This window comes from Coniophora puteana (assembly GCF_000271625.1).
Source record: "Coniophora puteana RWD-64-598 SS2 unplaced genomic scaffold CONPUscaffold_1, whole genome shotgun sequence".
Lineage (NCBI taxonomy): Eukaryota > Fungi > Basidiomycota > Agaricomycetes > Boletales > Coniophoraceae > Coniophora > Coniophora puteana.
Genome location: NW_006913053.1, coordinates 2,105,561 through 2,118,289, shown reverse-complemented (window position 1 = coordinate 2,118,289; position 12,729 = coordinate 2,105,561). Strand labels below are relative to the sequence as shown.

Here is a 12,729-nt window from a genome sequence, read left to right as displayed (position 1 = left end):
CACGTTGGGAATGTGATTTTTGACGAACGTTTTACCAATAAATCCGGTGTTTTGTGGCAATTTGTGAGTTTGGTGACCCTCATGCGGGGACCTGCGGGGACTCGGCCTGGGACAGGTTGACGTCGGGTGTCAACCGGGAAGGAACGAAGGAGTGGTGTTGGCCAAAAGAAGCAGGTACCGAATATGGCTGAGTACCAATGCGAGCTAAATCCAACAAAACGAAATACCACGTCAAATCTGCGGCATTCCCGCCATCGCACCCCAGCGTCTCTTACAAAACAACAGCCATCGTCTCCGTCTCCTCTTTCTTGCCCCTCCGCTCGCTTTTTCCTCGAAAAAGTGGCCCTCCGCCTGAAGACAACACCTCTTACCGCAACGCGCCCCCGTGTTCGTTCGGCCAACTCGGTCCACAGCCGGTTCTGACCCTCCACATCCCACGAGGTCGTCTTCAGCCCATCTCTGTCTTTAGCCTGTGCTACTGCTAGACCTTCTTTCCTCGGGGAGACCATGTCTCTCAGCCGCATACTAAACAATGACGAACCACCATCCTTAATCTCGCGTGCAGCTCCTACCGCCACCCCAGCCAACGGCCGTATTTATGACTTACCTCCAGGTGAACCATCATCTATATCGGCACCCCGCCCATCCTCTCCTCGACGTCATTATGCATCCCACCGCAGTCCTAGCCCGCAGGCAGAACACCCACCTCAGGCTCGTGGTCATTCTTACCAACCCGTGTCTTATCAGGGCGCCGGAGGCTGGAATCCATACTCCGGGGAGTACGTACAAGGAGATATCTTCCCCTTGGGCCGCGGAGGCAACTATTATCCTCCCCGAGAAAGTAATGATCCTCAACCTCGTGCATCACGCGGGTCACCGACAGGTACAGGCGCGTATTACAAGGCTGAAGAAAACGAGAACACACCGCGGAAGCGAAGGAAAGCTGCAGACGAAGACACCGACTACCAGCCTCCTAGCACAAGACGCGTCAGTCTCCCTATACCTGCTTTGGTCGTTGCGGAGAGCTGACTTTCGAACATACAGGCCACGCTCCGTCGGAGTACGCGTTCGAAGACTGTACGGCAAGCGTCTCCCAACGGTGACATCGCACATCTCGACATGAATGGGGTCGACCACCGCCAGGTGCAGGAGGAACGTCGCTTGGTTTCTTCCGACCTCTCAGACTGCGAAGAACTGTGGATCAACGAACTCAGTGATTATGTCATAGAAACCCACAAACGTAGACGTCAAGTAGAGGAGTGGTTTGATACCAACGTGCTGGTGAGCGAAGTTGATAGTCCCTTCGTAATATGATGATAACCCTCATTGAAAGCAACGAAATAACGCCACTGCCGTCTCCCTCTCTCGTCACTATGTCTCCCGAATAGCGCGGATACCATTGCCTCCACCGTCACCTCCTCCTATGCCCTCCCGTTCTCTAGACGACGATCTGCTCTCGACAGTACAGGCTTCTCCTCCCCTAGAACCCCTAGACACCTATGACTATGAAGGGGACTCCAAGTCGCGACGAGCCGGTCATGGTAGATCCCTTACCAGTGGTGCTGAAGCTGCTGCTCAACTTGAAGAGACACTCCTCGGTGCAGGATCTTATAAACATGGCGGATCGTTGAAACGCTTGGCCGATGGTATCGTATCTGATGGCAGCAGCGAGATTGAGGTACCTTCTATCTCTATCAGAAAGAAGCCAGCCACGAAGAAGAGAAAACTAGACAAGGATGCTGTTGACATCACGGATGAGCTCGAGCGATCCGTTAGCGGCAGCAATCTGGCCCTTTCCTCGAAGAGTGCCCTATCCAAGATCAAGGGCAAAGCTAAGCAGACAATCGCACGCGAGGGTAGTCCCGACAGCATCTCAACGACTACAACACCCAAGGGTAAGAAGAAGATAGCTAGTAAGAAGAAGAACGAGATGCTTTTGCTCGATGCTGTCGATTCTGCAGCCTCAGCCGCCGACTCTGCCGCAGGAGATGTTACTCCTTCCGCTTCCCGTCCAACTTCGCCCGCACTTACCGTCTCTTCGACTGTGGTGTATGAATTAGATGAGGTAGCTCCGCCCCTCAAGCGTGCGAAGAGAGTAGACGACACCATAAAGACCAAGCGTCTAAAATCGCTTGAAGAAGCGCAAAGGAAGGTCTGGACAAACATTGCCAAGCGAGAGGTTGCAAAGGTGAGTTCACAAATTTCTTGACAAAGACCATCATACATCACGGCTTATGCATCCTAGGTATACAAATATGCAGCTCTTGGATACCAGGCTCGGCAAAGTCAAATGAAGCGTGTTGCTATGCTTTCGTCAATGCAGGCTCGTAAACCGTTCACCCGTACACCGAAAGGTGCCAAGGACATTCAGGCGAAAGGGAAGCGCATGATGCGAGAGATGCTGGTCTCGTGGAAACGAAACGAAAAAGAAGAGCGAGATGTTCGAAAGCGTGAACAGAAGGAGGCAGTCGACCGAGCCAAGATGGAAGAAGAGAAACGCGAAGCGACGCGCCAGGCTCGCAAACTTGAGTTCCTAATCAGCCAGACGGAGCTTTACAGCCATTTCGTTGGCAATAAGCTAAAGAGTAAGTGGCAATCCTCTACCCATGATCCGGGCTAATGTACTCGGGCTCAGCTGCGGAAATGCAGGGTGATGCTGAGGATGGCCCTACTCCAGCCGGAGCGAGTGTTACTGACATAGACCCGAGCGCATTGCTAGATATTGATTTTGACGACGGCAAGTGTTTGACCTCGGTCACAGTGATTAGCCCATTGACAGCAGTCCAGATGACCAAACCAACCTTCACCGACATGCCCGGCATAATGCACAGGAGGCTATTGCGCTCGCCAAGTCACGCGCTCAGGCCTTTGATACTCAGGCATCACTTGATCGGAAAACGAACGAGGCCCTCAAACTAGCCCGGGCTCAAGCACATATACGGGATGAAGAGGACGATAGCCAAGGTGGTTCCAATCAAGCTCCTTTGGTTGACCGTGAGTATTTTCCCGTCACAGCACTACGGTTGGCTGATTCAGTTTTACTTTATCAGTTGATTCAGATGAACTGAACTTCCAGAATCCTACATCATTGAGTGGTCCTTTGACCATCTCCCAACCTACCATGTTGATGGCACAGCTAAAAGAATATCAGCTGAAGGGTTTAAATTGGCTAGCCACTTTATACGAGCAAGGCATAAATGGTATATTGGCAGACGAGATGGGTCTTGGAAAGGTATGTGACACGACCGGTGAATCTACCAACAAGCTCACTTACCCCCTCTAATAGACGGTCCAGTCAATTTCCTTGATCGCGTATCTTGCGGAAGTGCACGATATATGGGGTCCGTTCCTAGTGGTTGCACCAGCCTCAACCTTGCATAATTGGCAGCAAGAGATTACTCGCTTTGTCCCTGGGCTAAAGGCGTTGCCCTACTGGGGTAGTGTCAAGGACCGCGCAACTTTGCGCAAGTTCTGGAGCAAAAAGGAGATCAGCTACGATAAAGACGCCCCTTTTCACATCCTCATTACCAGCTATCAGCTAGTGAGCGCTCATGAAATTTGCTTACCATGTGTCGCTTAACCTTTACATAGGTAATTCAAGATCAACAATACTTTCAACGGCTAAAATGGCAGTACATGATTCTGGATGAAGCTCAAAACATCAAGAATGCGTCAAGTGTTCGCTGGAAAACATTGCTTGGTTTTCATTGCCGTAATAGATTGCTTCTAACTGGCACGCCAATTCAAAACTCCATGCAAGGCAAGTCTCTCTTATCCCGTATCCCGAATAAGTGACGCAAACTATCGCTTACTCTGGCGTAGAACTGTGGGCTTTGCTTCATTTCATTATGCCTACCTTGTTCGACTCTCACGATGAGTTCAACGAGTGGTTCTCCAAGGACATCGAGAATGCAGCAGAAAACAAAGGGAGCAAACTTAACGAGCACCAATTACGGCGACTGCACATGATTCTGAAACCGTTCATGCTCCGTCGAGTGAAACGACATGTGCAGAACGAACTGAGCGAGAAGGTACGTGTATTCTAGTTGCGTAGTGATTTGGAGTTCTCATATTCGGTGTAGATTGAGATCGACGTATTTGTTGACCTTAGCTCGCGTCAGCGTGCTTTGTACAGAGCTTTGCTTGCCAATGTTTCCGTTGCTGATTTGTTGGAGAAAGCTGCGAACATTGGTGATGCAGACTCTGCCAGATCTTTGATGAATCTCGTCATGCAGTTTCGCAAGGTGAGGTGCCAGCGTTGATCGTACAACACCTGCTTATAACACTCTGTCCAGGTTTGTAACCATCCCGAGCTCTTTGAGCGTGCCGATGTCATTGCGCCTTTCTCGTTCGCGGAATATGGTCGTTCTGGGCCTCTGAACCGTGAGGGTGACTTTGTGACTTTGCCTTACTCGACACGAAATCCGATCAAGTACACTTTGCCTGAGCTCATCTACCTTGATCGTGGGCTGGTTGATGTCCCTCACGAAGAGCCCGCCATGCGCTCGAGGGGTGCGGATCTAAACGGCCTCTTCAATATCTGGTCCAAAGATTGGATACACCAATCCATGTACAATGACATAGAAAGTAGGCGATTCTTAATCTCTACATGTCTGATCTCATGATTGTTTGCAGGTTCTCCGGCATTTGCTTTTCTTCGGCTATTGAACTCATCGCCCAGTAAGGCACATGAACTTCATGTGTCGCCGTGGATTAGACGAAGGTTATTGGAGGTAGAGGCGGACATCCAATTGGTTGAAACCCGTGCTTGGTCCTCGTGCGTTACCGCCTTGGCGCCATCTCCAGACTCTTAACACTTTCCAGATGCTCTGCCTCAATAATACCCTCGATGGAGTCGCCTGTTCGAATCAGCCCACTTGCCTCTAGCCTCGAGCGCGCAGAAGGCCTCCCTCATCTGAAAGACATCGCTCCTTCCTTCTGGCAGCAATCATGTCTCAGCCGACCTGGGCTCAAGTGGTACGCTCCCGCCGCTGTCGCACCTCCAGTCACTATGTATTGCGACAATCGGACATTCCTTGAGATGCAATCCCGAACTTTGGATTCTCCCTTGGATTCGTTGGTTATGTATGGTGTACCTCGCGAGGTCCAAGATTCCGAAGATGCGCACAAAGCGTATCGCAAGCTTGTTCCATTAGTTCCTCAAACAGGCTTGTTCGACAACTCAACCTCAGATCAACTCCCACCTGTTAACATGCAAATTCCCGAGGCCAAGCGACTAATTTACGACTCAGCGAAACTTGCTCGCCTTGATTCTTTGCTACAGGAACTCAAGGCCGGCGACCATCGAGTCTTGGTCTACTTCCAAATGACCCGTATGATGGACCTTATGGAAGAGTACTTGATTTTCCGTCAGTACAAGTACCTGCGATTGGATGGATCCTCAAAGCTGGAAGACAGACGGGACATGGTCATGGACTGGCAAACAAGGTGAGAACTCGTGCGACCTTGTGTTCTCATAACTGACGTGCCCCATGATCAGACCCGACATCTTCATCTTCTTGCTTAGCACACGAGCAGGTGGTCTTGGTATCAACCTAACAGCTGCAGATACTGTGATATTTTATGACCACGATTGGAACCCGTCGAATGACGCCCAAGCTATGGATCGTGCTCATCGTCTGGGTCAGACGCGACAAGTCACTGTTTACAGACTCATCACTAAGGGCACAATCGACGAACGCATCATCCAGCTTGCCCGAGTCAAGAAAGATGTGAGCAATATTAGCATACTATGCCAAGTCTTTGATTTACTGAGGTTATACAGGTGCAAGACATCGTCGTCGGGAACAAGAACTTCACAGACGTTACGAAGCCAAGCGAGATCGTCCAACTCCTACTAAACGACGATCAGCTAGCCAGCCTAGAGAATAATCCCCCTGCGTTATCCGTTGCAACAAATGGCACTAAACGTGCGGACCCTGGAGCCGTCCGTGATTTATGGAATGAAGAAGGTGATGACTTTTTCGGCCATACAACTGGCCCGACGAACCAGGAGGGTGAGGAAGAGGCAGAGGCACCAGCTATCGCCACTACTACCAGCACGCGCGGCAAGAAACGGAAAGTGGGTTCGGGTGGTGCTCGCCCACGCAAGGCCGGCGGTAAGAATTCGAAGAAGGATGTGGCAGAGCAAGAAACTTGATGGAAGGATAGATCATTCTTATTTTGCTGTCGTGATAACGGGACTATTTATCTAATGCATATACTTGTATGTTCGTTGTATAATTGTTTTATGCATAGTTGTGATACGAATGTGCATGCTAACCTACCCAGGGCCATGAAGACACTACTTTGCATGATCAGAAGTAAGCGTGGGTGGCTGCCAACCACACTAGGACAGTAGGACTACACATGTGGCGGAGTCTAGGGAGTGGAGTGACTCGCAAAGTTATCATCGCGATCAAGAGTGCATGAATAAAATCAATGTTCCTACTACGTTTATAGCGCTCGTTAACTCACTTCCGGATCCCTATCAACCCACATTTCAATCCCAACCGCGATATTGCATCCCAGGGTTTGGCTCTTGCTCTCAGTTTCTAGGCCACGCATCCTTCGGCCCCTGCACTTGCGTTTTACGCCCGCCCCATTTTCAGTTTGAAGCCATGGCTAAGAAGAAAAAGTTGCAGCTGAAACCTGTAGCGCGCACATTCGCCACTACATCGATGCCGAAGAAGGTCGAAGCTGCAGAAGACGAGGCTACAGGAACAGCTGAGGAGTCTACTACCACCGCGACGTCCGATACAAAGGATGTATCCCAAGGGCCTCAGGAGGAAGGCACTACACGAGCTACATTAGGCGCTTCATCTGGAACCGGGGTTGAAGAACCAGACGAGTTACAAGCGATAGTGGACAAACACCAGGATAAAACCCAGCGAGAGGTGATGAGGACAATCAAAGTGTGACTCTCTGTTGTAAGTAGTGGAGTTTTATTGACACTGATGTGTGAGACAGGCTATTGAATATGATAAGCGGTTTGCGAAGACACTGCCGTCATTAGAACTTGATACGGATCTTATTGATGAAATATTTGTCTTGTATGAAAAACATGGTAAATGTGACGTCGAAAGCGCTCTTATTTTACTAACGCATAAATCCAGGTTTCAATAAGACCGTTGAAGGCTCCTCTGAGAAGGCATTGACACGCCTTGGAGTTACCTTTGGTGTCCTTCGCAGGCTTGGGTTCTCCGAGGAGGTGGTGGATCAATGTCTGCGTCAGATTGCTGGGGTCGAACTAGAGGAGGCATATGAATGGGTGAGCAAGAGATATACAGGGAGTCTTCTTTATTCCATGACTGACCACGTCAAGCTTGCAATGAATGTCCCGGAGGAGGACTTTTTAGCTGCAGGTACACAATTTTCGTGCCCCATTCGTTCAATGCTAAGGTGTCACTGCTTTGTAGCGCCTGACGCTGACACCAACTTGTCCCGTTCGAATCACCAATCTGCGGATTTCGAATCAAGTACTGGCTATTCAACTCCAGCAAGAGAGGTCGACACGGCTGCCAAGCCGTCCGCTGCAACTCGTGCAAGCGACAGAACAGCTTTGTCAGCTCCCACGAAAACCAATGCGGAAAAAGGCCGTGCCACTCTTGATTATAGCTCAATAGATCTTGATGACCCTACCGCTGAATACGTGCGGACGAAGATCCTACTTACCAAGCGCGATCGTAAACTGGCATCAAGGGATTGTACCGACAGCCTTAGCGATGAAGAGCTTCACAAACGCCTCGGCGCGTGCCAGACTCATTACTTCTTCAGAGCGAAGGATGCTGAGACTCAGTATCGACAAGAACTCAAACAACTCAACTCGCTGAAACTGCAAGCAAAATTGCATGGTCAAACCGCCCTACATTCAGAGATTACGCATTCGAGTTCAACGCCAGCTTTGGAGACGCAGGCAGTGAACATAGTCGCTTCACCTGCCGAAGACATCCTTGAAGCTGGCGATGACGACGATGGTGCTGGTTTCTTCCAAATCCTTGACGACCTACCTTCCCAAGAGACAGGTCCAGGGGGGACAGTGGTCACGCTCAAGAACATGACTGTACCCAAACACTGGTCAGGACGATTGCCCAAGGTCTTTCTTGCAGAGGCTGCGGCTAAGCTCGACAAGTATGCCGTTGTGACTTATCGCATCATATCAGGTGCTAGCAGAGCCAAGAGGGCTAGTGTTCACGTCTTATGGGAAGGGAAACGGCAAGAAGAGTGGTTCATGGAAGATGCTGCATGTCCGGATGACAATCAGGCCGAACAGTACATCGCTCTGGCTGCCCTCCATTCTCTGACATTCCCGCCCTCCAACGGATTTGCAGGTGGAACCCAGACCACTGTCCATAGTCCCACTTTTTTCCGGTTACTGCCACCTGCGTATAGGGACTTATGGGACGAACTTGAGGCAAAGCGAAAGGTTCACGAGGATGACGTCAACAAATCTGCCTGGGCGAAGGTGAAGGACATCGCTGAAGCAAAATGGGATCTCGCGCAGCAGGTACGCAAGATAAGTGCATACTTTAAGCGCAAACATACTAAAAAGTTGACAGAACAAAACTAAAGGTTCTGAGAGTGAAAGACAAAATCAAGGCTCCAACATCAAGAAGTCGCGTCCTGCCAAAGAGATGCATAGTGAGGATTTGGTGCAAGAACTTAGAGTAAGGCAGGAAAGTCAGGCTTACCAAGAAATGCTGGTACGTGTGGCTACATTCATTGTTCATACCCAGTGCAGCGTCATGACGCTCCCATAGCGCTATCGCAATGGACTGCCCATCGCAAAGTATAGACAGGAAATCATAAATACGTTGGAACAAAGTCAGATCCTTGTCCTCAGCGGGGAAACCGGATGGTACATTTTGAAAAACTGTTGTAACATTTTACTCACTGAACTTCAGTGGAAAATCGACCCAAGTTCCTTCATTCATAATGGAGGATCAACTATCACGAGGACAGCCCTGTCGCATTTACTGTACAGAGCCACGCCGCATATCTGCAATTTCGCTGGCTCAACGTGTATCTGCCGAGCTCGGTGAAGCACCTGGTTCGGTTGGCACTCTCAATTCCCTCGTTGGCTATTCCATTCGGCTCGAAAGCAACACTACCAAGAATACGCGTTTGGCCTATGTCACCAATGGTATAGCTCTACGTATGTTGGAGTCAGGTTCCGGCTCTAGTGGCCAAGGAAGTGCTTTCGATGAGATAACCGTGAGCCCTTTCTTCGGTTTCCTTGTGTAGACGTCTGAAACATTACTTTAGCATATCATTATTGACGAAGTTGGGCAGCATTTAGGATTCTCGAAACACACTGACGTTCAGCCTTGATAGGTACATGAGCGTAGCATCGAATCTGACTTCTTGTTGATTGTGCTGAAGTCGCTGATCTCTCAACGGCCGGACCTCAGGCATGTGTCATAGTGTCGACAACTCAAAGCAGGCTGCTTATGCTTCTCCAGGATTATTCTAATGTCTGCAACGGTAGACGCAGAGAAGATCTCCAGTTTCTTCGGTGGCTGCCCTACTTTGCATGTCCCTGGTCGAACATTCCCTGTGGATGTGCGCTTCCTTGAAGACAGCATCGAATTGACAAAGTGGTCGCTGACGGAAGACTCTGCTTATGCCAGAAGGCGTCAGTAAAGAATACTTCCTTTTCTTTCATTCGCTCATTATTGTTATAGTGAACGACAAGTTTTACCGCAGCAAAGATCGTGCGGAATGGTCTGAAGATGTTATCCAAAGAGAAGATGATGATGACGCGCAAGCAACTGTCAAGCTTGAGAAGCGCTACTCGCCCGAGACGACCAAGGCCATCAATTTGCTCGATGAACGTGCCCTCCCTTACGATCTCATTGTTCGTTTGTTAGAACGGTTGTGCTTTGAAGATCCTGCTTATCGTTCTTTCTCCCCCGCAACTCTGATCTTCATGCCCGGTTTGGGCGAGATACGGAAGATGAACGATATACTTCAAGAGCATCCTCACTTCGGAAACGAATCATCATTTAGGATATACCCTCTTCATTCTGCGCTTTCGACAGAAAATCAGACGTCAGTGTTTGACATACCTCCGCCTGGTGTGCGTAAGATCGTGATAGGTATAGTATCGCTTTGAATCTTCAAGCTTTGGCCCTAATCCTCATTACACATTCCTAGCCACAAACATCGCAGAAACAGGAATCACTATACCCGACATCACCTGTGTCATTGACTCTGGGAAGCAGCGAGAAATGAGGTCAGGCAATGATAGAATCTCTCGAATATACACTGACCAATCCATGGGTAGGTTTGATGAGAAGCGACAAATCAGCCGCTTGATAGAGACCTTTGTTGCCAAAAGTAACGCAGCACAAAGGCGAGGACGTGCCGGACGTGTCCAGAATGGACTGTGCTTCCACCTGTTCACCCGGATACGGCATGATACTATGGTAAGTTGATGATGCGTTCACCGATCATTGAATTCATCACAACCTCTAGCTTGCGGACCACCCTCTGCCCGAAATGATGCGCCTGAGCTTATCTGACCTTGCCCTACGCATAAAAATCATGAAGGTCAAGATTGGCACCTCAATCGAAGATGTCTTAAGTCGAGCGATGGATCCGCCCTCGTCAATCAATATACAACGCGCTGTTTCAGCATTAGTGGAGGTCGGATACTCACCGATAATCCACGCTTACTACTGAGTATTCTCCTCTTGAAGGTTCGAGCGCTGACACTCTCTGAAGAGATCACCCCACTAGGGCGTCTACTCAGCAAACTACCAACAGATGTTCATCTTGGGAAGTTCTTACTGACTTCCGTTGTCTTGCGCTGTCTAGACCCCGCTCTGACGATTGCCGCGGCTCTAAGCTCCAAATCTCCATTTGTCACCCCCTTTGGCTTGGAGCAGGAAGCTGATCGTGCAAAAATGACCTTCCGTGTCGGTGAGTGGTGCTTCTTTGCTAACGGCAAATGACTCAACGACTGACGATATTACACAGGTGACTCAGACTTCTTGACGATCCACAACGCTTTCGCTAGTTGGCGAAGAGCAACAGGAAACCATGGCTATGCTCGAACATTCTGCCGGAAGCATTATTTAAGCCAACAGAACCTACAGCAAATCGAGGAACTACGTCAGCAGTTTCTAGGGTATGAACTCCGGCATCTATCACGATTACTTGTTGTCTAATGAAACGTAGCTACTTGATAGATTCCTCTTTCCTTCAAGTAGACAAAGCGTTTGTTAAAGAGCTAACAAGGTAAGTGATAATGGTATCTGGACCTTTGATACTCCTGCAGGTGTCTGACAACGTTCGCAAGAGCTCGATCGACACGATGTCTTGTTACTATCCCACCCGTTTTGGATGAGAATAGCTTGGACCCAGCCTTCGTTCATGCCGCATTGACTGCTGGCCTTTACCCGAAGCTTCTGGCTCTGGATCCCACGAATCAACAGATGCGTACGATATCCAATAACCAGATGGTGTCCGCGCACCCGTCGTCCATAAATTTTGGACGAAAAGCTATTGATTTTGGAGTGAACCATTTAACTTACTTCACTTTGATGTGAGTACTACTACTAGATGCTGAGTTAAGCGTTTGTCGAACACTTGTTTGCAGGCACTCGAGGAAGCTTTATGCTTGGGAGACGGCACCTGTGGACGACCTTGCAATCCTTCTATTCTGCGGGGACTGCGACTTCAAGGTATTACTCCTTGTATTTTGGGCTACTTACATGTGTATTCACCTTTGCACGTCTCAGCTGATTGCAAATTCGGCTTTTGTGGATCGCAAGATCAGATTCCAACTAACACCTAGGGCTAACGTTGCGCTCAAGATTTTACGGACTCACCTTGCGGACGTCCTGTCTCAGCAATTTCGATGCCGACCACTTACAGAATCACAGACTGTCTGGCAGTGCGTAGCGATGAAAGCACTCGCCAAAATGAAGGAGGACATTCCATAGTGCATAGCGTTTACCCTAGAGCCTTATAGAATACAATGGTCGCTGAGGTGCCTCAGCCAATGTGCCGAACAGCAGTAAATATGAAGTGTGTTTACTTCATACTCGATGGGTAAGTGACGGGATTACTCGTCCTCCTCCTCGCCATCATCGCGTCTATATGGACGCATAATTTAGAACAACGAGGCGAATGAACTCGAATTGATGGCTTACGCGATGTTATAGAAGCGGAGTTGGTAGACATCCTTCGAGGATGCAACAACTCTGCAAGTGCATCAGAGGAGATTTTGACTTTTAAGTACTGAGCTTGCTTACCGAATCCAGTCTCTGAGGGTATTCTTCTTCAAGAACTTTTTAGTGAGGTACTTAAGGTACCGCTTCGAGAATGGAACGTTGGAGGTGACAGTGAGTTTGGAGTCTCCATCGCGGACAATTTTAACGTTTTCGCCAAGCTGTCCAGCCTTGCCGTCGATTTTTATGCGATCATGGAGGAACTTCTCGAAGTCAGCGCCATCGAAAACACCGTCTGATGCAGGACGTGAGTAGTCGATGATGAACTTGTGCTTGGAAGTAGTGGCTTTTCCGGCGGCGGCCTTAGGCTAAGGGAGAGATGACGGGGAGACCGCTGTCAGCCTACTGAGAAGAGAACTCAGCAAAGCAGTAGCGGGACTGACCATCTTGATGGCGAGAGGGGCTTGAAGGACGGTGTACACGACAAAGCCGCACAATAATTTGGGTTTATGGCTCACGAGGTCCTGTACAGTTGACGGCAATGCTCGGCATT

General features: G+C 49.3%; 3 protein-coding genes across 3 annotated transcripts; 2 read left to right on the top strand and 1 right to left on the bottom strand.

Moving 5' to 3' along the window:
* Positions 1-1,119: 1,119 nt before the first annotated feature.
* On the top strand, positions 1,120-6,160 carry CONPUDRAFT_45589 (uncharacterized protein; the record flags this gene model as incomplete). The annotated part of the gene is made up of 15 exons (XM_007764341.1): positions 1,120-1,281; positions 1,334-2,188; positions 2,246-2,585; positions 2,636-2,741; positions 2,783-2,994; positions 3,051-3,232; positions 3,287-3,541; positions 3,592-3,778; positions 3,823-4,031; positions 4,083-4,244; positions 4,296-4,587; positions 4,636-4,777; positions 4,825-5,448; positions 5,501-5,732; positions 5,786-6,160. 15 exons carry the CDS (start codon positions 1,120-1,122, stop codon positions 6,158-6,160), a joined length of 4,335 nt encoding a protein of 1,444 aa, XP_007762531.1.
* Positions 6,161-6,620: 460 nt separating this feature from the next.
* CONPUDRAFT_45893 (P-loop containing nucleoside triphosphate hydrolase protein) lies at positions 6,621-11,948 on the top strand (the record flags this gene model as incomplete). Its single annotated transcript, XM_007764363.1, has 19 exons — positions 6,621-6,914; positions 6,970-7,072; positions 7,116-8,506; positions 8,559-8,702; positions 8,760-8,857; positions 8,904-9,213; positions 9,265-9,282; positions 9,334-9,416; positions 9,462-9,634; positions 9,684-10,097; positions 10,156-10,234; positions 10,286-10,427; positions 10,477-10,647; positions 10,701-10,923; positions 10,981-11,131; positions 11,182-11,241; positions 11,303-11,548; positions 11,603-11,687; positions 11,745-11,948. The coding sequence occupies 19 exons, from the start codon at positions 6,621-6,623 to the stop codon at positions 11,946-11,948; spliced, it is 4,389 nt and encodes a 1,462-aa protein (XP_007762553.1).
* CONPUDRAFT_95247 (ribosomal protein L22e) lies at positions 11,934-12,661 on the bottom strand. The gene is made up of 4 exons (XM_007765166.1): positions 12,620-12,661; positions 12,261-12,544; positions 12,159-12,209; positions 11,934-12,101 (listed from the first exon to the last, which is right to left on the bottom strand). Exons 1-4 carry the CDS (start codon positions 12,620-12,622, stop codon positions 12,071-12,073), a joined length of 369 nt encoding a protein of 122 aa, XP_007763356.1. The 5' UTR covers positions 12,623-12,661; the 3' UTR covers positions 11,934-12,070.
* Between the last annotated feature and the right edge of the window lie 68 nt (positions 12,662-12,729).